This window comes from Pezoporus occidentalis, unplaced genomic scaffold (assembly GCF_034315485.1).
Source record: "Pezoporus occidentalis ecotype Australia unplaced genomic scaffold, CSIRO_AGI_Poc_V1 ctg12, whole genome shotgun sequence".
NCBI classification, from domain to species: domain Eukaryota; kingdom Metazoa; phylum Chordata; class Aves; order Psittaciformes; family Psittacidae; genus Pezoporus; species Pezoporus occidentalis.
Genome location: NW_026912994.1, coordinates 6,762,618 through 6,782,239, shown reverse-complemented (window position 1 = coordinate 6,782,239; position 19,622 = coordinate 6,762,618). Strand labels below are relative to the sequence as shown.

Genomic DNA, 19,622 nt, shown 5'->3' with positions numbered 1-19,622 from the left:
TTGGTATGTCTGCTGGCAGCCTCAACAGAAAGGCCAGAAGTTGAAAAGGCTGAGGAATTAATTTACTGTGCAGCCTGAAAAAAATAGCCTTTCTAGCACAGGTCAGCAGCAGCCCAACACTGGCAGCCTGTGATAAATAAATAAATAAATGAAAACTTAAGTTTTTGCATTCTAATTCATGATTCAGTCAAGGGTATTTTTCTTCAAAATGTAAGCCAGCACAGCTGCATGAGTGGAGGTTAGAGGTTTGTGAGTTATCCAAACCACAAGCAACACCAAATGTAGAATGGATGGAGATAGCCCTTAATTTTTGTTTGTCCCTGTCATAGCTGACATCGATGATTTCTAAAATAAAATGTTGGCTATGTTCGGTGGCTACATAGACAGCTTTTGGCACCTGCTTCAGATGTACTTCCTCTAGGATAAAGACACATGGTAGGTAGCTGGGAAGCTGTTAGACCTGTGCTAGGAGCCCCCTTAATTTATTTGATATCATCTGGCAGTAGCTTTTCATTCTGCTTATCTCTATTAATGGTATCAGTTTAGTTTTGAAGGAAAGTACTGTTTCGTCACCAAAGGTCTGCCTTTGGGCCTCTGCCTTAGCACCAGCCAAATCAGGTGTTTTAGAGAAAAGCTGTACATCTGCCTGGTGTCCTTGCTGAGGTAGCTTCCCAGGAGGAGCATCAGCAACTTTTGGTATTCTTCCACATCTGCACTCTGCTGTTGCTTCCAGTTGTATAATGTTGATCAGTCCTTGGTCAAAGACGTGTGTGGGAATAGCTTATTGAACAGCAGAAGCTAAAAAGAGGAGCCATGTTTTCAAAATGCACTTTAGCACAGGGAGCTGGAAGCCAGAACTTTGGCAGGATGTAGCCCTCAGTCAAGGGTTTGCTTTAGAGTTTCCTGAAAGGCCTTTATGAGGTTTGACAATTCAGCCTCATGAATGAACTCTGCTTTTGAAATGGGACTTTCTGGGCAGTGCTTTATAAACAATTGTGCTTGCCATTCAGTGGTGTGAAGGAGAAAAAGGCAAACAGTTCTGTGCACCTTGGCTGCAGTCTGAAAGGATTACTGGAATTTTGTAGTGTGTTGGGCAGGTCATGTATTTGTGTATTTGGAAGCTTGGCAGATGCTATATCCATGTGATGTAGCCGTGTATGCTAATCCATGAGGTGATTGTTTCATCTATTGTTTCATTTGAGGGAAAGGATAGTTGTTTAGACCCTGTCCTGCAGGGGAAAAAGGGTACCAGGGCAAGAGTTAGCAGAGCTCACTCACAGAGCTCTAGGTTAGATTCAAAGTGCGAGGGGGTTGTAGCTGGGTTTGAACTAGTGGGGCATTGTTCTAGTATTAATGAAGACCAGAAGGCCTCCCGCCTTCAAGGGTGCCCCTAGTGTGCTCAGCTCGCTCCCCGAAATGCCTGTACACCAATGCACGCAGCCTGGGGAATAAACAGGAGGAGTTAGAAGTCTGTGTGCGGTCTAAAGGTTATGACCTGGTGGCAATTACAGAGACATGATGGGACAGCTCACATGACTGGAATGTGGTTATGGATGGCTATGTCCTTTTTAGGAAAGACAGATCAGCAAAGCGAGGTGGTGGAGTCGCTCTTTATGTGAAAGAGTGACTAGAATGTATTGAGTTCTGTCCAGGGACAGATGAGGAGCAAGTGGAAAGTCTGTGGGTGAGAATTAAGGGACAGGCTGGTACGGGTGGCACAGTTGTGGGGGTCTATTGTAGACCTCCTGATCAGGACGAAGGAGTTGATGAGGCTTTCTACAGGCAACTGAAAGCAGCCTCACAACTACATGCCTTGGTCCTTATGGGGGATTTTAACTACCCCGATATTTGCTGGAAGACTTACACAGCCAGTCTCTCACAGTCTAGGAGGTTCCTCCAGTGCATTGATGATAACTTCTTAATGCAAATGGTGGACAAACCAACTAGGAGAGGAGTGCTGCTGGATCTAGTACTCACCAACAAGGAGGGTCTGGTTGAAGCAGTCATGGTCAATGGCAGCCTTGGCTGCAGTGACCATGAGATGGCGGAGTTTAGGATCCTGTGTGGGAGGAATAGAATACCTAGCAAGCCCACAGTTCTGGATTTCCAAAGGGCCAACTTTGGCCTCTTCAATCAATTGCTAAGGGAAGTATCATGGCAAAGGGTACTAGGTGGTAAAGGGGCTCAAGATAGTTGGTCAGCATTCAAGGACCACTTCTTCCAAGCTCAGGATCAGAGTATCCCAATGGGTAGGAAGTCAAGTAGGGGAGCCAGGAGACCAGCATGGTTAAACAAGGATCTGCTGGGCAAACTCATACGGAAAAAGAGAATCTATGGATTATGGAAGGAGGGGCTGGCCACTTGGGAGGAATATAGGACAGTTGTTAGAGAATGTAGGGAGGCAATTAGGACAGCTAAGGCCTCCTTGGAACTTAATCTGGCAAGTCGGGTTAAGGACAATAGAAGGGGCTTCTTCAAATACATAGTGGATAAAACTAACACAAGAGGCAATATAGGCCCACTGCTGAACGAGGTGGGTGCCCTGGAGACAGAGGATATAAAGAAGGCAGAGGTGTTGAATGCCTTCTTTGCCTCTGTCTTTACTCCTGCAGACTCTCCCTGGGGGACCCAGATTCCTATAGCCCTGGAAGGAGTCAGGATAAAGGAGGAGTTTGCTTTGATGGATGAGGATTGGGTTAGGGATCAGTTAAGTAATCTGGACATCTATAAATCGATGGGTCCGGATGGAATACACCTGTGGGTGCTGCCAGAGATCATTGCTGGGCCACTCTCCATCATCTTTGGTAAGTCGTGGGAAACAGGAGAGGTGCCTGAGGACTGGAGGATGGCAAATTCACAGCAGTCTATAAGAAGGGCAAGAAGGAGGACCTGGGTAATTATAGACTGGTCAGCCTTACCTCCATCCCTGGAAAGGTGATGGAGCAACTTATTCTTGACACCATCTCTAGACATATCAAGGATGAGGGCGTCATTAAGAGCAGCGAACATGGTTTTACCAAGGGGAAGTCATGTTTGACCAACCTTATAGCCTTCTATGAGGAAGTAACTAGGTGGATGGATGATGGTAGAGCGGTAGATGTGGTTTTTCTTGACTTTACCAGTACAGGTTGGGGGCTGACCTGCTGGACAGTAGTGAAGGGGAAAGCGACCTGGGGGTCCTGGTGGATAGGAGGATGACCATGAGCCAGCAATGTGCCCTTGTGGCCAAGAAGGCCAATGGCATCCTAGGGTGCATTAGAAAGGGTGTGGTTAGTAGGTCTAGGGAGGTTCTCCTCCACCTCTACTCTGCCTTGGTGAGGCCGCATCTGGATTATTGTGTCCAGTTCTGGGCCCCTCAGTTCAAGAAGGACAGGGAATTGCTTGAAAGAGTCCAGCGCAGAGCCACAAAGATAATTAAGGGAATGGAACATCTCCCTTATGAGGAGAGGCTGAGGGACCTGGGTCTCTTTAGCTTGGAGGAGACTGAGGGGTGACCTCATCAACATTTACAAATATGTAAAGGGTGGGTGTCAGGATGATGGAGCGAGGGTTCTTTCAGTGATGTCCAGTGACAGGACAAGGGGCAATGGGTGTAAACTGGAGCATAGGAGGTTCCATGTGAACATCAGGAAAAATTTCTTTACTGTGAGAGTGACAGAGCACTGGAACAGGTTGCCCAGGGGGGTTGTGGAGTCTCCTGCGTTGGAGATATTCAAGGCCCACCTGGACAAGTTCCTGTGTGATGTACTCTAGGTTACCCTGCTCTTGCAGGGGAGGTTGGACTAGATGATCTTTTGAGGTCCCTTCCAACCCTTGGGATTCTGTGATTCTGTGATACACATGGAGACATGCATGTGTGAAGCTGCTTGCTGTGGGCTTGATCCTGTTCCTGTCAGACCCTGCAAAAATGTTCTTGCTCTCAGAGTAATTAGAGGGTTTTGAATGAAGCAGACTTCCTGGACTGTTATGTGGGTTTTAGGCAGTACCGAGCTCTGGGTTTCTTGGTGAAGTAGTGCAGGTATCAGGATGGGTTGTTACAATGCCCTGGTCACTGAAAGATTGAATTGTTGTGCAAGCGCACTCAGATGATGAATGTTGCTGTTTAAGAGTCTGGACAGGTAGGTGAAGAGAAGAAATCTTCAGTTTCAGCATTGTTCCTGGCTTTTTATATCCCTTAGGTTAGGTGCCTTACTTTAATATTGCTTTAGTGCATTTTTAATGGAATGTATAATAAAATACTTCCCTGGTCATGTGTAAATTGCGCCAACTTTTTGTTTCTTGTATGTATGTACTTTTTAGCTGTATGTCACTGGCAGGCTACTAGAACAGATCTATTCTTCACATAAATCAGTTAGAAACAGGTAAACTTTTTAGGCTCCTGAATCTGCTTCCACTGAAGTGAGCAAGTTCTGACTGTTGATATCAGTGGGAGGGTGACTGGGACAACTCAGACTAGGTTCATCAATATTTAAAAGCATGTAAGTCTACAACAGGGTGTTGCTTGATATTACATATATTTGCGTATCATCAGAAATATCAGGGACTGTAAGCAGTACAGTACAGTGACCTGCCAGTGCAATGATCTGCTTAATTAATTACAGCAATGGTTTCAGTGGAGATTTAATCACACATTAAAACAGGAGGAGCTCTTGAAAATGCAGCAAACCGGGAAAATGGAAGACCCTCACACAGATTTTTCCTTTAATGACAATCCCACTTACGTTTCTTGAGGGTTTAAAACTAAAAAAATAGTAGGTTTTTTTTTAGTGGTACTTAATATAAATAGGAACATTGAGAATGTAAAAATCCTAATAACTAGCTTGTGCAGTAAAACTTAATTGGATACCTAATGAAAAAGGTGAAGACAGTAATGACTGAGTCCATTGTCTCTTTTATGTTGGTCTTTTGATTCTAGAACACACAGTTCATATAAGATTATTGTCTTTTTGAAGCACTTTGTGAAACAGATTGTGCTCTTTGAGCAGGGTAAAGTCATAAAAAAGGATGATCCAGTGATAAAAGTGATAGCCTTGGCCTGGAGGTGTAAAAGTTTAGTTCCTTGCCTTGCTTTGATTTAAACAGTAGTGACCCAAGTTGCTAAATATTTGTCTTTGTTTCCAGTCTGTGGAGATAACATTTCACTTTGCATAGGAGTTTTATCTAGCAAGCCTCTTCCAGACTGCAAGATGCTCCAGTATTGCAAGAATTGGGGTACAGAAGACATATGAACATGGCAAAGACTGGGTTAACACAATGAAAGTAGCATTCTACCTTTGGCATTCCCTGGCTTGTGGCAGACAGGTTTTTGGTCCCCAAGGTTAGGAAACCCCATCTGCCACTGGATGAGCACAGAGCTCAGACAAGATTATCACATCTATAGATACTGACTTGCAGCCTGCTCCAGGACTTGAAGCGGGGAGCCTTGCCTTGCTCTTGTCCAGCTTTGTAACAGAGAGTGGCAAATCCAGACTTCTGCAGTGTTCATGGCTACTTTGCCTTCAGGCTGCTTCTCGACTTGCTCTGTACCGTGGTGCTGTTCTGGGGACTCAGTGTGTACTCCGGATAACTTACTTGCTAGCAGCTGTGGGTATTGAGAGCAATATACAGGACAGTAGTAAAGCAGGAAAGAAAGGAGCTGAACGGTAACTACTTGGGTTTTGTGAAATTTGTGGGATTTGTTAAAAATGCATCGCTGTGTGCTTACCTCCAATAGGGAGCAGTTAGGTTCTCTATTAAAGAAGACATTTGTGAAGGCTGTTCCAACCAGGAAAAAAAAATCTTTCCATGAATGTGTGGCAGGTGGTGTGAAGGGAACATCAGTTTCTTTGGGGATTTGCCTGCCTCATTTCTCACATTACTGCTGCCTTCCCTCTCCTCTAACAAGTCCTTACTGACTAAACAGACTATTGCAATGCATTAGCTACTGCTGCTGTGGGGGAAAGGGGCAGCTGGGAGGTGGCAGCTGAAGGGAGATGTACCCCATTCTCCCCTTCTCTCGGTCAGTTGTAGATTATTTAGCTATTCATAGTGGTCTTTTGAAGGACTTCTGAAATTTTAGCTGTGAAAGTCCACATTTGAGAGTGGCAATTGAGTGATTGTCCTGCAAGCTTGACCCTAGTGTATGTATAAACCCTTAATGCTCTTGTGGTAATAGGAGTGAAGCATAATTTATTTTTATAAGTTTACTTCACTTGTCTCTAATGATAGGTTAACAGTAGGAATTAGCTCTAAGAATTAATGCACCAGGTTTATTTCTTCTGAAATTAAGTTTCTTGCCTGGATAAGCTTAATATGCAGTGCAGGGCTCTCACTTGGAAAATGCTTTACAGTATCTCTGCTACTTGAATCATTACCAACAGAGTTTTCGTTATCAAGTTTATCTTCTTAAATATGCCTTCATTTTTTTATTATCCTGTAGAAGGTAGAGGACTTACTTAAAGGGCAAATAACGGACAGAGAAACTTACAGTGAAAGATTGCTTGCCTCCCTGTCTGCTCCTTGTGCCCTTTCAGATGGTGACTTTGCAAGTGATTGCTGTCTTTCAGAGTTACTAATAAATGAATCCATTGCTTTGATACTGAGGTATTGTGCTGATGATGGAGGTGTCTTCTGGGGTCCTGACTGCTTGTGATGAGTGAGCATCCCATCAAACTTCTAAGTGGCTGAATGCATCTCAGCTGCTAACCACTTCTGCTCTGATTTTGGACAAAAAGCTTGTGTTCTGTGTAGTATCCTTGCTGATACCTTTATAGGTATCTTCACAGTAATAGCCAATGTCACCATTGCTTCCAACACCCTTGCCCCATGAACTCAAGTGCTTTGCAATGTACCTTTCTTAGGAAGATCTCTTTGCATAGCATCCATTTTTCTGATGTTTTGTACAGATTGCATCCTAGGAAATCATTTTCTTGCTATGCTGTTTTCCTGAGCTGAACATTCAAAGCTATCTTATCTAACCTCTGTTCTCTGTTTTTTTTATTGCTAAATCCAAAGTATATAGTCTAAAGTCTTCCAAAGGGGTAAGAGTGTGAGTGAAAGCCGTGCAACTCCTATTCCTTTCCCAAGGCAAAATTATGTTGATCATGTGGCAATGGAGGGGGTTGAGGGGAGAGAGAAGAGATCTTTTTGGATGTGGAATAATTATGGTTTAATTGAGAAGGAAACCTTCTGGAGGTACTTTTCATAAACTCTCAACAATTTCACCTTAAGGCAGTCATGCTGTTGTCTCTCTCACATTTCAATAGGGGAAGATTAATTTTAACACCTACTCAGGGCCCTGCTCCTCTAATCTGGTGTAGGAAGTGTAATTCATATCTCCTGATGCCAGCTGATCCACCTTCCTTCACTTTTTTCCCCACCCAAAAGGGATAGTAGGAGGCACCATCATCTCCAGCACTGATTTCTGCCAGTCACACCGTATAGTTTTGATCAAGAGGGTATATACATGCAGCATAATCTGCAGTAGTTGGAAGCTGAAGCTATATTTGGAATGGAAATAAGGAACCATGTGATTTTTGTTGTTAGTTTCTTTTGAATAAAGATGGTGGCTAGCTTAAAGATCATTCCTAGGTACACGCTGCAGTCTCTGCCATTGCAGATGGGGATATATTTTTCAAAGTCTAATTTCAGGAGCCTGGCTCAGCCAGGGATCCCTGTGAGGTTAAAAGCAGAGAGAGCACCCTGAGGGCAAGATAGAGCAAAAATACCTCTCTCTGCTTATCTCTGGCATCCCTGGGAGGTAGCAGCCTGTGACTGAGGTTAGCCTTCGAGAATATTCACCCTTTCCCCTGAGCCTTTACATCAAAAGAAGATATGCTTCAGCGTGACCAGAAATGAAGGCAAAACCATGTGTTACGCAATTCTTCAAAGCTGTTGTCTTAAATCCTGTGCAGGCAGCCAGCAGGACCTGCTCTGGGTTTCTCCCCCTGTGTGCTGAGCCTTCGCCTGCTGAGGTCTGTTGCTGGCTCAGGGTATCCCTTCTGCTGGAGCTGGCATGAATGCAGACAGGGTTCCCAGAGGATATGTTTGGTTAAGCTATCTTCTCAGTTTGATCTGATTTATGTAATGCAGTGATCTGACTATCTTTTAAAAAAAATAAATAATCTGAACTTGTACTGTAACTATAACATAAATCTGTTATAAATCTTCTGCTGAGCAGTTTCAGTGATGCTGGGGGGAAAACAGCTATGCCAGTGTGGGAAACACGATTAACAACTGGATTTCAGATGCTTTCACCTCTACAGCCAAGGTGATCAGGTAGGGGTGCGAGGCTTGGCTTGCTCAGTGTGCATCCTCATGTACCAGGCAGGTGTCAGGTAGTTCATGTGATGTTAGCCTGCTCCTGTGGCCTGATCAGGAATTTGTTGGTTTCTGAATCATTTGGTAGTGACCCATACTGTGCTATTCTGTTATTCTCAGTACCACAAGGCTTTCGCCCAGAGACATCTGTGTCTGCCATGTGTGCTTTGCAGCACATGCACGAGGTGCTCCCAAGAGAGACGGTGGCTGGTGCGGGGTCACTACTGCCTCAGCAAGTGATATGGACAGGAGAAGGGGTGACCGATTTGTAGTCATTTCATGCCTTGACTTCCCACTGAGGAGCTGGTGGAAGCAGGCAGGGGCTTTCTTCTGTGTGCACAAGCTGGGATTGGATTTGCACAGATCACTGTGTGCACAGATTGACTGCACTGTGAGTTTGTGGTAATGCCAATGAGGTGGTGATAATGGCAGGGACGAGGTGCTGTACTGCTCTCTTGTCACTTGGATGATCTGAGCAGCCCACACAGCTGAGGCGTTAGGCTGCAACCGCATAAATGTAGCATGACTGCAACAATCCAAACTGCTGAAGAATTTTCCTTCTAGTTCCTCAGAGTCTTTTCTATGATGGCCTTTCACAGACTTTGTCCTTGGTGAAGCCACAAAGCTGTTTGCTTGCCACTGATCCCTAAGCAATGTCAGACTTGCTCAGATCAAACCTGCCTTTAAAAGTACAGTAGTGAGGTGTGGGGTCTGAATTTGTGTACATGTGGGCACATTTATAGCGGTTGAAAATCTGAATTCAGTATCATGTTAAGGAGATTGAAGCTGCTCCTCCTGATCTTACAAGAGAGCATCAAGCCTTGAAGCATCTTTGTCTTTAAGTATCTGGAATTTTGCCTGGATGGACAATGCTGCTTGTGAGAAGGAGATGGATGGTTTTGTGGGAGGAAGTACCCAGAAGGAAAAGAATGAATAACATTTCTTGAGCTCCTGATCCTTCATAAGGTGATTATTTCTTCAAAAAGCAGAAACCTGGGTATCAGGGCATGACCTGATAGCTATGACCTTTATGACTGTTAAGTGAACATGCAGCTAACACACTTGCAAATTCGTACCTGTGATTATGGGGAGAAACATCTGCTTTTGTCATTCTTCCTTCATGCAAAATTTGTGATTTCCCATCAGATGTCTGCAATGCAGATGGCTAAACTATACAAGGGGATCTGCAGCTGTTGTAGTCTGTGCTCTCCTACACCGCTGAAAGAACTGTAAGCTGCCTTGTGTCAAACCTTAGAGTTACTCTTTTACATGATGGGTTTGAAGTCTTTGTGTATTAGACTTCCATGGCAGAAGAGAATACATTTGTGTACTCGCATGCATGATGAGGGATGAGACCTGTGTGTACCCTTGCTCCAGCTCCAAGGATTGTGTCTCCCTTCCATGTACATACTCCTTTTTTTTTTTTATATGCAGATATATGTTGGAACTTAACAACGGGGCACGCGTAAGGACTGGCTATTCTGCTGTGTTAAGAGGTCACTGCTCCTCTGGGATTAGGAATGGAGAAAGTAAAGGCGTATTCCCAGGTGTTAAATATTTAGAGAGCAAAGGTGCATCTGAACTTTCTGAGAGTTTTTTATTTGCCTTTTCTTGAAGTTGTCTGTAAATGTTCTGAGTGTAGTCTGAGCTGCCAGTTGCAGCTGCTGAAAGCAGGACATGCTTTGTGCTCCAAATTTGTTTTCTCATCAGGCTAATGGAGATATTTTTGGTACACTGCTGTAGGTGGATGTAGGGATGGCATGATACAGAAAATACTGGTACATGATAATAGTACTGAAACAGAATGTCAATGGCAGAAATGTAATGATTCTTTAAAATCTTTATTTGCAATGTAATTTATCTTGAGGGTTCTCCATGTCAGAAATCCCTTGTCCACAAGTGCCTGGGTGTTGGCTTTTATCTCTTGCTTGTCATGTACACTTCAGATCCTCAATGTTGTCTTGAAATGAGCAGACATGACCAAAAGCACCGTGTTTATTTATATTGCTGTTAATAACCTGAAAGATGCAAACAGTGAATGACAGTGAGGAAGATATTTATGTTCTGGGGACAGCACTTAGCATATACAGGAGCTTAGCTAGAGCTTCTTGTCTGGTTTTCTGCCTGTATTCTGCGGGCAAAACTTGGTTTTAAGAGTAGAAAGGTTTGCATTGAAAATGTTTGGAGCAACTATGCTTTGTATTGTGAGCCTTTGCTATGGTGCCGAGCATAGATATTTACTTGTAAAAAAAAAAAAAGTTGTTTGATACATTTGTTAACCTTCCCTTTGTGCTCTCCCTTGCATGTTAGAATTGCTCTGTCTGTGCTTGGCCTTTGCCTCTGCACTTGCATATGGTCACACTCTGAGAACGGTGAACTACTAAGCAAGCATTGTCCTCTGCCCTGTGGTGTATATTCTAGAGGGGAGTGACTTGTCTGCACTGGGGTGATGTGGAGACCTTTGATTACCATGGTTCTTGGGGTGCAGCTGAGTTAAGCTGTGAGACAGCAACTGCACTGACAGAAGGAGCTGTTTATCTGCCTGGCTGTGCAGTGCAAATGAGAAGATTGATTATAAATAAACTGTGAAAACAGAATACTTGCTTCATTTAGACATCTGTTTTAAAAATGGTTAGCAAGGGCCTGTCTTGTGCCAGATGTTATAGCACTGATTTTTCAAAGTTTTGACTTTTTTCTGGTCTTGTAACACTCCTTTCTATCTATTCTGTGTGCTGTTATCCATTCGAGCCTTGGCTCTTGCAGTTTGGGGCTTCTTTTGTGCAAGAGGAGCAAGGTAAGTCATTGAGAGGTCAAAGAAGTTGACCAGTTCAGAGCTGTTCAGCAAAGCCATGCATTGAACCCCAGCTGGTTTCTGCTGCTAGATGGAGGGTAACTGTGACTTGCACCTCCAGGGGAGCTACTTGTCTTGTGTGAGAAAAGACCAAGACTCCTGGAGTTCTCTTCTGTAGACACCTGTAAGTCCCTTGATGCTTCCACCTGCCATCACACAAAGAGGCTCAGAGGATGTCAGTGCTTGGAGTAGGCTGCAGGGCATCCTTGAGTTGACGCCGACCTTTCTCTTCTCACCTGGGATTGAACAAGTCACTTCACTTGCTTACTCTTCTGGTTTTAATGTCAGTGTACACTTGACATGACAGTGCATCTTCTAAGAGCCCATCTATCACAGGTGCTCACTAAAGACCTGCAGGCTCCCTTCCACTCTCCCAGAAGACCATATGCAGTACATTTGATCATCTGGGCTAAGGGCCTGTAAGGTTATTGGTATTTTCCCATTCATTTTATGAACAGAAAATGTCTAAAACTAGAGGAGCTCAGCACAGAGAGATACAGCTGCTGCTGGATGAGCTTATGTAGCAGTCAAAGGAGAGGCAGTGACCTTGGAATTCATTTAAATGACTTTTTCATTGGTCTTGAGAGTCTAATGGCAATCCTCACAGGATTATTGAAAGGTAGGATAAATAATCATAGGAGAGATGAATTGGTTTGCAGTGTGTAGGTCTGACTTCTAATTCATATCTCTCCTTTTCTACAGTGGTAGGTAGAAGCAGGCTGTAGCATGCAATAGCAGAATTATTATAAAGATGGGCAGAGAAGAAGCTTCATTTAGAGTGGGAGAAGCTCTTAAGATTTGTTGTCCCTTTTTCAGATTCAGTTTAATGTGGTGGCTTTTTTTCCAGGCTGGCATATTGTGCTGTCCTCTGTCAGGGGTAGAACAAGCATTGCATAATAAAGATTTGAGGGCTTCACTTTGCATTTAAGTGCCTTTAAAGATCTGATCCTGGTTCCTCTTTATTTTAAGCATGAGTGAGTTGGCTTTGTGGGGCAGTTGGTAGTGCTGTGTCTGTGTGGTGTTCATAAAAGAACCCAGAAGAGTCACATTTCGCAGTGTGGATGTCTTTCTCCAGAATATTACTTACATGAATTTCAGAGGCTTTGGATTATTTTTTTTTTCCTGCACAAAGTATGCCTAACTTGTTTGATTTATGTTGGGCTTTTTTCTTTTCCCCTCTGCATGGTTTTGTGAAAACTCAGCTTGTTTGATGCTGTTGGCTGGTCAGATCTAATATTAATGATTGTGGAATACAGTGTAGATTGTGTGGATACTCTATCTAGACTGCAGTATGAAGCTTGCTCTGGCTGGAGGACATGCTGTGTAAAGCCCACAGGGTGAAGCCACCCCTTCAGAAAATAACTTTTTGTACAAATTTGAGCTAGCTAATTCAGAGGTTTCCCAGGTATCCAGGTATCTGAACTGGGGACTCGAAATACCCTTTGTTTAGAACTGAGGAATAGCATGAAATGAATGTGAATAAAGTTCCCTGCTCCTAAAGAAGAAATAAATCAACTCAAGCAGATGTCAAAGGGAACTGTCAGCCCCTTCCACAAAGCCATATGCCTGTAAGTTTTCTGTGGGTGGCAAATAAATCATTTTGCCAGCCTCTTTTGTGCTCTTAACCAAGACAAACAGTGTTGAGAAAGTAGCTCTTTCTCAGCCTTTTCCAGTTTCTTCCTGAATTCACCTCTGAAGCTGTTGGATCCGGTTCTCAGCTTGGTGGCATGTGCTCCCACCACCATGTAAAACCAAAGCAAAGCTTCCTTTTCTAGCCGAGATCCTCTTGTTCTGCTGTGCCTACCATGTTAAAGCATTGGGGTTTTGCTCAGAAGGAGGACACGAGGCTTTTTAATACTGTGGTTGCTATCCTCAACATAAAAAGGACATGGAACTGTTGGAACAAGTCCAGAGGAGGGCCACGAGGATGATCAGGGGCTGGAGCACCTCCCGTATGAAGACAGGCTGAGAAAGTTGGGGCTGTTCAGCCTGGAGAAGAGAAGGCTGCGTGGAGACCTCATAGCAGCCTTCCAGTATCTGAAGGGGGCCTATAGGGATGCTGGGGAGGGACTCTTCGTTGGGGACTGTAGTGACAGGACAAGGGGTAATGGGTTAAAACTTAACCAGGGGAAGTTTAGATTGGATATAAGGAGGAAATTCTTTCCTGTTAGGGTGGTGAGGCACTGGAATGGGTTGCCCAGGGAGGTTGTGAATGCTCCATCCCTGGCAGTGTTCAAGGCCAGGTTGGACAAGGCCTTGGGTGATATGATTTAGCGTAAGGTGTCCCTGCCCATGGCAGGGGTGTTGAAACTAGATGATCTTAAGGTCCTTTCCAACCCTAACGATTCAATGATTCTATGACTAAGTGCTGTGAACCTTAGCTGGTGTTGGAACTGGAGTTTGGTCTGCAATCAACCATTTGGGTATTTGCTGTAATTCTCAGGTGGGATTTGCAGCCTTTATTCAAACGTATCCACCCTGTAGATAAACATGCCCTGAAAGTGTTTCGTGGTGTGCTGTTGTGCTTGGAGCTCTGCTGAAGTCCCTGTTTGCTGTGGTGAAGTTACACCTGGATGTCTTACAGCTTCTTGGCTGCAAATACTCTTTGACTTGTGCTGTATAAACCATGGTTGTCTGGTTCAGTTCAGGATTAGGTTTGCATCTGCTGGCTTCAGCAGTCATCCCATTAGAGGAATCAAAGCAGCACTAAGAATCACAGTCCTTGGTTTATTTTTTTTTGGACAGTGTTGCAAAAATAGCCCCAGCCCTGTTACCCAAACGCCTCAGAAATGGCTTTTGCTGAAGCTGCAGTGAAACAGACTTCTAGCTGTATTTTCGGGTATGACTTTCGAAAGCTCAGCAAAGCCTGGGCTTTCAAGTGCCCCTTCCAACAATAGCAGCTGAAGAAAGAAAAGCTGGCTGCTGCTGCAAACAAGAGGAAAAAGGACAGCAGGGAATTGCACTGGATTACATTTCACTGGGGCAGGGGAGTGCAGCATGTCTGGGTCATGCCATGCACCTTATAACACCTCTGCACATCTCTGGTCTGCTCACAGGAACCATCCCTCACCCTGGCCACGTGCCAGTCTCAGCCGCTCCATCCCTTTGCGCTGACCCTTCAGGTCCTTAGGGGGCAATAGTGTGGGGGGGAGGAAGGGGCTGTCCAGGAGGCCCAGCGTCACACTGGAGGTGCTGAAATGTAACTTCACATTGCAGCAGGAACCTCACCTGGTTCTGGAAGTTCAGCTTGCCTGGAAGCAATTGCACCAGCTGAAAGCAGTTTATTTTGCAGCCAAATAATTTATTTCAAATGTGCTTTTCTCGCTCATGCATGCATGTTACTTTATTGTAATGTCAACACTTAGCACTGAAGTAATGGCCGATCTCTGGAGAACTTCACACAAGCAAGAAAGCACCATTACCTTGGTTTTACAGGCCCTGCTTGTGTTGAGAGCCTATGTGGTGGTGTAATTACACTGATGTGATTAAATCAGTGCAAATCCTTGCTAGAGGGACATGCTGCACCACTGTAAAGCAGGGCTTATTATCAGTGCAGTTTAATTCAAATTATATTACTCGATTAAGCTGTGCTAGCATAAGCCTCTGTTTAAACTCGGGAGGTCACGTGAGGGCCTGTTTCTTTTTAAAGCAGATAAAGATTTGGAAACTAAAATGGGTGAGGTTGTACCTCGCCCGAGAACATGCATAGAAGTAATGCACCTGATGAGTGTTCATAGTGCTTTCTGGGAGGAAAGGTGTGTGGGTACAAATTCATGGGGTTTATTATTAATTTTTAATAGATTAAAATCTTTTTTAAACCATAGCGACTACTTTGGAAAGATCCTAAATCATACTAAAGCTTTACAAATAAATTAAGTAAAATCCACACTAAATTCTAGTAAGCCTGTACCACATGGTCTTGGATTTTGATAATGGCTCAATGGGTCAGGGAATAGCCATAGCGTGTACAACTTAATTGGACCTTTTTTTCTTTTTTGGCAGGGTGTGGGCACTGTAAGAAAATGAAGCCAGAATATGAGAAGGCTGCAGAGTTTCTCCATGTAGCCAGTGATGTAAGCTAATTTCCTTTATTATATCCTTCAAATAATCAGTAATAAATAACTGGAGTAATAAAAGTGACTTTTCTCCCTACAACAAATTCAGCTGTTCTCATCCTCCCACAGGACCCTTCAAAATGTGCTTCCAAAGTACAGTCTCATCGCTAATGCATGAGCCCTGCCAAACTCTGAGAAAGAACATTCTGTCTTGAACGAAAACAAAATCGAATAATGTTTATGTATTCTGCTGTAGGCCTTATATATAATATGATCAAATCCAAAATGGACTTTTTTTTTTCCCCTTTACTTAAAGATACTGAATGTGAAAAAATACAGGCTTTTATTTATGAATTAAATTTGGAAAAAAACCAAAAGGGGTTGATCCTTCTTTCAAATACTGTTTTATGGTTGCATCACTCCGTTAGCTTCATCTTAAGTGCTCCATCGGCATGGCCAGAGACAAGAGATCCAGTAATATTAATGTTATTGATTCAGTCTGTCACTGTGTATGCCATGCAAGAAGAGAAGTAGTATTAGTCTCTCCCATACTTTAGGCATCTTCAGTGGAGACGTAGCTGTTGGAGAAGGAGGAAAAACAAAGGTTAGATGAATCACACAAGCGCCTGCTCTCCTGTGACTCTAAAGGTGGTCCATGTAAAGATGCCTGCCAGTTAATGAAAGATGAATTTACCTTGAAGTAAACTTGTCTTTAACAATACTCATTTCTTCTGTGAGAAATTAGGATTTGTGGGAGAAAATGCCATTATGGGAACAGCTCGTGAGCACTGTAAAGTGAATTATGTAAAGGGAGTCTTGTCAGAAATGGGAGGAGAACACATAACACTCTGGTTACATTTAGCCCATAAGATGTCCCTGCCTGGTCATGCATCAGTCCTCTGTGTCTCTGTGTCTCTGTGCTGAGAACCAAGAAAGTGAGTTACTTACCTAGATCATGAGTCATCACCCCAAAGTCCACCATGTCCTGCTAGGGGAGTGTGTGTATGTTGCTGGGATTTACAGTTAGTGGTCTCTGTTCTAGAGCCCAGGTGTCCTTGCAGCAGTCGATGCTACCGTCAACAAGGCGCTGGCAGAAAGATATCATATCTCAGGGTTTCCTACTTTGAAGTATTTTAAAGATGGAGAGGAGAAATACACTCTGCCACACCTCAGAACAAAGAAGAAGATCATCGACTGGCTGCAAAAGTAAGTTTTGTGGATCTGAGAGAGTGTTCAGGTTCCTGGTTACTGGCTCCTGAAGATTGCTTTGGTGAGGAAGTAAACCTTAAACCTTGCCTTGCTAACAAAACTGAGCTGAATTCCAGTATTCAAAGCCATACAAACGTATTTTAATTATGGTCTCTAATACACCAAATCCTTTATTTGCTGCAGGGTTTTTCATAGTTGTCACAGTACTTCTTTCCCAAAATAAATATTTTTTCAGATATACCCTAAGCCTCTCACCAGAGAAGGAATAACAATGTCTCTCAAAAATAAATAGAACATTTATTGTTCCCTCTTTATACTAAACAGCAGATTTCACTGTTAATAACTGAATTTCTGCAGTTGTATTTTTCTACATGAGGCTGAAGGAAAGCCAGTGAGACCAACAAAACCAGCAACTTTGTCTGCACTAACCAGCTTTTCTTGGGTGGCATGCTGAAAAAAATAGAATTAAGTTTGATACATGATGAAAAGAATTTAATTTCAAAGAAGTAAATTGCTGGTACAATTCTCTCTAAGTATTCTGGAATAAAATAGGCATTTCCTTTAGGTACTGGAAGCCTAATGTGTTTTCTGCATTATCAAATGGGAAAAAACAAATCCAGGGGTTTTTGTGAAGTTTTAAATCATTTAAGTGTTAAGTGCAGTTGGTGTGAGGAATGTGTTCTTAGTTCTTCCCCTCGTATATGGGAGGGGGAAGAGGGTTTAATGGTGGCTTTTTGGTTGTGTATTTTGTTTTTTTTTTCTTTTCTTTTAAAAACTACATTTCAGAGTGCTTCAAACCAGGTAATAGATATGATCTGGCAACATCTTTGTAGCATGTTGGGAAGTTTTATCCGTATTTCACATTTAGACACAGTACTCCCTTGGCTTCCCTATATATATATATATATCTATATATATATCTACTCAAGCTCCAGTCTGCTGTGTCAATACTGGATTAGTATTAGTCGCTGTCCTAGTTTCATCAGTTTGCTGGAGTATTTGGAGTGCTATGTAATTTGTATTGAGTTACAGTCGGGTTGATGCTGCCTGTACATATTGGCAGGTGAATAAGCAGTGAGGAAGAGGGAAGGGGTGTTAATCCTTTCTGGATCCTGCTTTCCCTCTGGAACACTTTTGTCTGCAGCTTCAGGTAGTCAGCAACCTGGGAAATCCAGACAACTTGTCTTCTGCTCTTGACTGCTGGATGTTCTCCCAACTAGAGACACAATAGAGTACTTGAAAATCTTTGCTGACCAGGGATAAAATTATCATAGCTGCACTGAAGTTGGTGGAAGTAGGGATGCATCTGGGGTACAGGCTGGAAATAAAAGTACAGCTTGTGTAAACCTATCCCGAAGAGTGGTCTAGTCACAGCCATGCGGATTGCAGTTCATTCCCTCTGTGGTGACTGTAGTATGTACTGCTGCACTGGTTGTTACCCAGTCCCTGGGTAGGTTGTTTCAGATCAGCATGGGAAGGTCTGTGTGAGATGAAGTCACACCTCTGACTGTAACTGTAATCGATGGTAGCTCACACTGACTATGTTCATGTGAAAATTCAGACCAGCTGTCCTAATTCTTTTGCAAACAACAGGTAAATCAGTATTGATGGAAATACGATGGATATCCACGAGGTGACCTTGAGTAGGACTTTAAAAATCAAGTTTTTCTCCACCTGGTTTTTATGTACCTGATACATCTTAAAATAGTGTCATTCAAAGTGACAGGAAAGCCTGAAAAGCTAATTTATTACTAACGTGACATATGAAGGTCTTCATACAGTGGCACCATTCTGATGATTTTATATAAGTAGTCACTATTTAAGATACAGCAGGAATGAATTTAATGAGTCTGAGAGAAGTCTGGGAGCTAGTGAATAGCAGAAGTTTTGTTAGAGGTGCTCTAGATGTGTGGGATTGCTCTGATCTAGTCAGTATGTGCAGTCATAATTGAAACCTGACATTCTCATTATCAAGGTAAAATATTCCAGTTCAGTCCCCCCCGGTCTTCTGATTATTGCATCCTGGCTTTAATATCTGAATTCAAGAAGAGGTCATGAAATTCTTCATAGAAGTTTACATGATAGAGGTAAAGAGAACAAAAAGAATGAAGATGCTGTTCTGTATCAGTTGCCTTTTGATTCCATCTGCTTGCTGTTCTCAATTCATGACTATGAATTGAGTGATACAAGAGCAATGTTTTTTTCACCAAGATGTTGGATGCAATTTAGGAAATCTTTATTCTGCATTCATGTTCATATGCCTGAGTACAATCACTTAAATTATATTTTTATTGAGTTCCAGAAATTAACTTGCATCTTTTTTGTTGTTATCTGGTATTGGAAATATTAAGCACATTTTTCTACTGCACAGGCACCCTAAAGCATTGCTTGACCTCAGTTCCCTCATAGTAGTTATGAACAGGACATGATGCCCCTTTGCCTGATTCCAAAAACATTTTCAAACCAATCTCATTTCCTTTTCTAGTCCTGAAGCACCACCTCCACCTGAGCCTGCATGGGAAGAAAAACAGACTAGCGTTATGCACCTTGCTGGCGAAGACTTCAGGGAGTCCTTGAAGAAGAAGAAGCACACCCTTGTCATGTTCTATGCACCTTGTAAGTAAATATACCTCTCTATGTGGAACGGTTTTCTAACCCTCCAGTTTATGGAATCCTGACTTAATTCCCTTGCGGTCCGCAGACTTTTAAAGGTTAAGAGCTGATTCTGAATACAACTGCATGGGACCATCATTGGCACCATCATTTGTATCTTTATAAATGGCAATAAAACAGTATACAGTGTTTATTTAAAGAGTTATTGCGTTAATGCAGACACAAAAGCAGGCAGAGGCACAAAACCAAACCAGATTTTTTTCCTCTGCTGCATTTTATGGTCTATATAACAAAATGCGATCCTTTATAGTAGCACAATGGACATGGAGAACCTGAGTCGTTAGTGCTGCACTTCAGTAGTAAAATCGATATAGTGGTGAAGGAGGAATCAGTCCCTGGAGGCTGAGAACAGATTTTGATAGAGCAAGTTTTGTCTGTAATAAATCTACATTTAAATCTCCACTGGAAATATGGGCACATCTTCCTCCTCCCAGATTGTTTTGCATGCATCACACACACACTTTCTTTTGAAGCTCCTGAGAATATTTCTGGAGTTTTGAATGGGGCCTTTTCATAAATTAAGTGAATGGCAGGGA

The 19,622-nt window shown here is 42.9% G+C and overlaps 1 protein-coding gene across 2 annotated transcripts in view; it reads left to right on the top strand.

The window, feature by feature from the left end:
• Positions 1–19,622, top strand: part of PDIA5 (protein disulfide isomerase family A member 5) — a 104,191-nt gene that overhangs the window by 55,469 nt on the left and 29,100 nt on the right. For both annotated transcript variants that reach the window (XR_009962449.1, XM_062607083.1), the window contains exons 12-14: positions 15,152–15,222; positions 16,247–16,410; positions 18,899–19,029. Coding sequence is in view for 1 of the 2 variants with exons in the window: in XM_062607083.1 (XP_062463067.1) it covers positions 15,152–15,222; positions 16,247–16,410; positions 18,899–19,029 (366 nt within the window). In the remaining variant the exon portion in view is untranslated. The remainder of the gene's footprint in view (positions 1–15,151; positions 15,223–16,246; positions 16,411–18,898; positions 19,030–19,622) is intronic.